At 50.1% G+C, this 4,804-nt stretch overlaps 1 protein-coding gene across 1 annotated transcript; it reads left to right on the forward strand.

The window, feature by feature from the left end:
- The first annotated feature begins 247 nt into the window (after window positions 1-247).
- On the forward strand, window positions 248-4,401 carry LOC121857624 (protein inscuteable homolog). Its single transcript, XM_042353684.1, has 6 exons — window positions 248-503; window positions 1,509-1,680; window positions 1,796-1,971; window positions 2,064-2,242; window positions 2,452-2,575; window positions 2,808-4,401. Exons 1-6 carry the CDS (start codon window positions 327-329, stop codon window positions 2,937-2,939), a joined length of 960 nt encoding a protein of 319 aa, XP_042209618.1. The 5' UTR covers window positions 248-326; the 3' UTR covers window positions 2,940-4,401.
- The last annotated feature ends 403 nt before the right edge of the window (window positions 4,402-4,804 follow it).

Raw genomic sequence — 4,804 nt, forward strand, 5'->3', positions numbered from 1 at the left:
TGGTGACTGTCGAGGGCCTGGTGGCACTGTTGGCACTCACTGATCATTGGAGTGTCGGGGCCAGGTGGCACTGTTGGCACTCACTGATCATGGTGAGTGTCGAGGGCCAGTGGCACTGTTGGCACTGTTGGCACTGTTGGCACTCATCAGGGCCATGTATGCCAGAGGACTATTAACGTCACAGTTGACATATTTCTTCCATGTACTTTAAGGTTACTGACTGTTAACACTGTAGGTGATCCTCGGTCACGTCTCTCCTACAGGTGGTGGTGAGGGCCCTGGAGGAGGCGGGGAGCAAGGCGGAGGTGCTGGCGGTCGTATCGCAGATGACCTCTCTGGGTGTGGACGGCGGCCACATCTGTCGCCTCATAGCGCGTCTCGGGGGCGTGAGGAGCCTGCTGGGGGTGTGCCTGGAGCCTCGGTTGCGTCAGTGTCGCGTCGATACCCTGAGGGCGCTGGCCACCGTCTGCTGCGTCGTGGAGGGCATCGCCGAGCTGGAGAAGGTGAGAGAGGATGGACAGATGTGTTTATTATTAACTGTTGACGTATTGTGAGTCACACGACACATAGTGGGATTCGAGCCAAGATTCTCTAGATCAGAATCGAGTACATCTAACCGCTGAGCCATTCCTCCTGTTGAAGTAACCAGAGGGACCAACACACCACGTTACCAACACCGGGTCTTCACTGACTCAAGGTCAGGGACCCGCCTACACGCCCTCCATATTATATGACCCAGTGACCCTGACCTCTCACCTTCCATCACGCCCAAGGCCTGGTCCAGCGCCAGCTTGTTGACATCAATGAGCCACAGGTGTGTGGTGCTGACACCAGGGGCCACCTGTAACATGATTATTACACACCTGCGCGACACCTGTGTTTTACCTGTTGTCTTTCTTTATCTTTTGAGCTGTGTGTGTGTGTGTGTGTGTGTGTTACAAAAGCTCTATGTGTCACAGTCTGGAGCTGTGGAGGTGATGGTGTAGGTTTGGAAGCGGCGGTGGAGGTGTGGAGGTGTGAGGTAGTAACATAACCATCATGTCTCACCAGGCTGGAGGTGTGGAGGTGTGAGGTAGTAACATAACCATCATGTCTCACCAGGCTGGAGGTGTGGAGGTGTGAGGTAGTAACATAACCATCATGTCTCACCAGGCTGGAGGTGTGGAGGTGTGAGGTAGTAACATAACCATCATGTCTCACCAGGCTGGAGGTGTGGAGGTGTGAGGTAGTAACATAACCATCATGTCTCACCAGGCTGGAGGTGTGGAGGTGTGAGGTAGTAACATAACCATCATGTCTCACCAGGCTGGAGGTGTGGAGGTGTGAGGTAGTAACATAACCATCATGGTCACCAGGCTGGAGGTGTGGAGGTGTGAGGTAGTAACATAACCATCATGTCTCACCAGGCTGGAGGTGTGGAGGTGTGAGGTAGTAACATAACCATCATGTCTCACCAGGCTGGAGGTGTGGAGGTGTGAGGTAGTAACATAACCATCATGTCTCACCAGGCTGGAGGTGTGGAGGTCGTGGCGGAAGTGTTGTGTGACGAGGACTGCCTGGAGGAGGAGCGGAGTGAGGCGGCCGGGGTGCTGGCGCAGATCACCTCCCCCTGGGTGGAGAACACCCACCGTCTGGCGGCTCTCCACGCCCACATGCGCCCCATCGTGGCCGCCCTCACAGGTAACACAACGCCCACTCACCTGTACCTGAAGAAACTCACCTGTACCTGAACTGTTTAATCAACAAGAACACAGGTTTACGGTCTAATTAATCCCCTTTTCGTCGACCCTTGCAGATCTGGCGGAGTTTACACGGGTGCCTGAGGTATTCCTGCTGGCGTCGGCGGCACTGGCGAACTTGACCTTCCTGGACGGCGGGTGTGTGAGTGCCATGAGGGCCGCTGGCACCACCCGCGTCCTCCTGAAGGACGCCCGCGACAACCCCAACCTTTCTATCTTCACTAAGGACCAGGTGAGACCTTTATTAAGTGAATCAAGAAAAATTTATTTATCATTAAAGTTACATATAAGTTTCATGTATTATTTTTGTTGTTGCTGTCACAGATCGCGACGGTGTTGGCCAACCTGGCGGGGTCTCAGGAGGCAGCAGAAGAAGTCGTTGCGGGCGGAGGCGTGGGCGTCCTACTGGCGCTGCTCAACACCCGCCCGGCGCCCACCCACCGCCTCCCAGAAGTGGCCACGGCAGAGCGGGTCCAACAGAAGTCCGCCATCGCCATCTCCAGGTGAGTCACTTACCTGCGTCTTGTTGATTATTTGTTTGTCGGAGACAAGGTTGTGTTCCTTCATTAGTCTTCACTATTAGAGAAAATCCAACATGCTTAATATTCATCTTGTAGAATCTTTACAAGTCCCTAACACAAAACAACGTGATGGTCTACCAGTAACTCTTGTGTAGCAGCAGTAAGATAACTGGTGGTTCCTCCTCCGTCAGGTTGTGTCGTGAGTCGAGTGTGGCGCGGCAGGTGGTGGAGCTGGGCGGGGCGGAGCGTCTGGTGAGGCTGTGTAAAGACGAACAAGAACGTAACCACAGCGACGCCGTCCTCGTCGCCTGCCTGGTGAGTCCTGCCTCCAACTACTCAGATTTACCCTGAAGCAACGTATTTTTTATTATAGAACCCGACTCAGAATCCTGTATGATTATAAGCACCAACTGGCGTTTAGTGTATGACAATGTCTTATAAGTAACAATTATTTCATGTGTATATGGAGACGATATATGTGAGAGCTAAAATGTTTCCTTCACTCAACAATATAATTCATGTTCATGTGTGTTGTGTGCTCCTCCAGGCGGCGCTGCGGAAGATGGCGTCGTCACTTGGTCTGGAACAGCTGAGAGGAATGGACGCCGCCGAGTTAGTGGAGCCTCGTCTGCTGGACTCCTTCCTCATCTACTCCTCCCGGCAGGAGAGTTTTGTCTAAGGGCAGGAACAGACCCTTGAATACAGTCCCACGAGCCCCGGCGAGGGTAGGAAGCCGAGGGAGAACCTTCTCCTCTCACACACAAAGTCCTCTGACATTCCTCTTATGAAGTAATCGATGAAGCTCACAGATTCACCCCTATGTATGAAACTATCACAAAGTTGTACCACGAAGGGCATTTTGATACCACGAGTCGCTAGTGTGAGGTGGACGATCCAGACGGTCGTGTGAATCAGGGCACTAGACCCCTGGGCCCTCAGTAGTGACTTACAGGACCAGAGGAGAACAGGTTAATGCTCTCGAGGCTCCGTCCTGTATCTGTCGACGGCTGAGGTGGAGTTCTCCCCCTCCCCACCCCCCACCTCTCTCTCTCTCTCTCTCTCTCTCTCTCTCTCTCTCTCTCTCTCTCGTGTTGACTCTTGTCCTCCGAAACTGTCAACACAAACACTCGCCAGGCGTCAATTCTCACCTCAAAATTTTATCCCTTACCTTAACAATGGTCGTGAGTGCTAAGTACCGTGAATAACGAACCAGTGTGACAAAAGTCCATCTCTTCACTACCTCCCAGTTAAGTGCTGAAAAAAGTGACTTACAGTGATCGGGTGTGTATTAAGTGCCTCGACTGACACTTAGTGGTGATCATGGTGTCTAACTCAAGTGTGTTGTTGTGTCGTCGAGTTCCTCTTACCTTATATGAGCTGTAAATAATGTTACTCTGGAGGTCGAATAAGAGTGACTTCATGAGGTCGAGTGTACTTTGAGTGATGTCGAGTGATGTTCTCTGTGTCGACGTGTATTACTAAGTGGACTTCAGTGTGCTAGGTGATGTTGTTCCTTCTGTCGAGATACACTTGGTCAACACAGGTCAAGGTGATGCTCCAAGTGACTCTGAACGATAACACTTGACGCTAACGAGAGAAAACTGACTAAAAATAAAAATCCCTGACCAATATTAATATCTGTTCCGCACCACATTAAAACTGGTCACATAAATAACAACTGTTGCCCTCCACTATATTATATTTAAGTAAGATTTTAATGGTAATAGTGAGAGTGAAAGTGGCTCTCCCTTAGGCACGCTGACCCGACACTGCTCTTGACCCTCATTCACAGCTGGGTCGACCGAGGGTGTCTCTTAAGGTGCATACCAGGTGAGTGCTGTGTTCTCTCGCCCACCACATATCTTTAATCTTAATAAACTGTAAAAATAACAATATGTATCAAGACTTATTGTTTATTTTGTATATATAATCTGCAATACATAAAAATATAAGATGAATTTGATGTATTACATATAAATAACACTAAGATGTACTGTAATTATGTAATACCACATGTACTGTAATACTGTAATATGCCTTCAGCTGTCCTCCACAACCCTAGTCAAATCTCTATACCAAATATAGACTTTAATGTCCTTTTTTTGTATATTATTATATTTTTCGAATAAAACTTATGTGAATTTTGTTGTTTCATTGATTTTTTTTATGTGTGTGTGTGTGTGCGTGCCATATGTATGCACGTACTGTATATGCGTCTCAGTGAAGGCATGTCCTACCCCCCCCCCCTCTCTCTCTCTCTCTTTCCCCCTCCCCCCACCCCTCCCCATCACCCCTCCCCTTTACCCTCCCAAAGCCCCGTGGACATTGATGAACCCTCCCGTCTTAGGCCCCAGAGTAGACGGACACCATCGTGGACCTGCCCCCTTCCCTCCTCCTTCTCTACCCCTGTCTCATCCCTCTCCATACAGCTCCGTCCACTCAATCAACTGAGCTCAAAGGTGGTTTCATTGACAGATGAATAGAATCAGGATTAGGGCGGTATTTGGCGGGATTTGGGCCGTTTTTTTGGGGGGGACGCATTGT

Source organism: Homarus americanus, unplaced genomic scaffold, assembly GCF_018991925.1.
Source record: "Homarus americanus isolate GMGI-L3 unplaced genomic scaffold, GMGI_Hamer_2.0 scaffold38868, whole genome shotgun sequence".
Taxonomy (NCBI): domain Eukaryota; kingdom Metazoa; phylum Arthropoda; class Malacostraca; order Decapoda; family Nephropidae; genus Homarus; species Homarus americanus.

Excerpts from the sequence above, each read along its gene's own strand:
- LOC121857624 (XM_042353684.1), top strand. The coding sequence starts at position 327 with ATGACCTCTCTGGGTGTGGACGGCGGCCACATCTGTCGCCTCATAGCG. Across the intron at positions 504-1,508 it reads GCATCGCCGAGCTGGAGAAG|GCTGGAGGTGTGGAGGTCGT; the intron begins GTGAGAGAGGAT and ends ATGTCTCACCAG. Across the intron at positions 2,243-2,451 it reads TCCGCCATCGCCATCTCCAG|GTTGTGTCGTGAGTCGAGTG; the intron begins GTGAGTCACTTA and ends CTCCTCCGTCAG.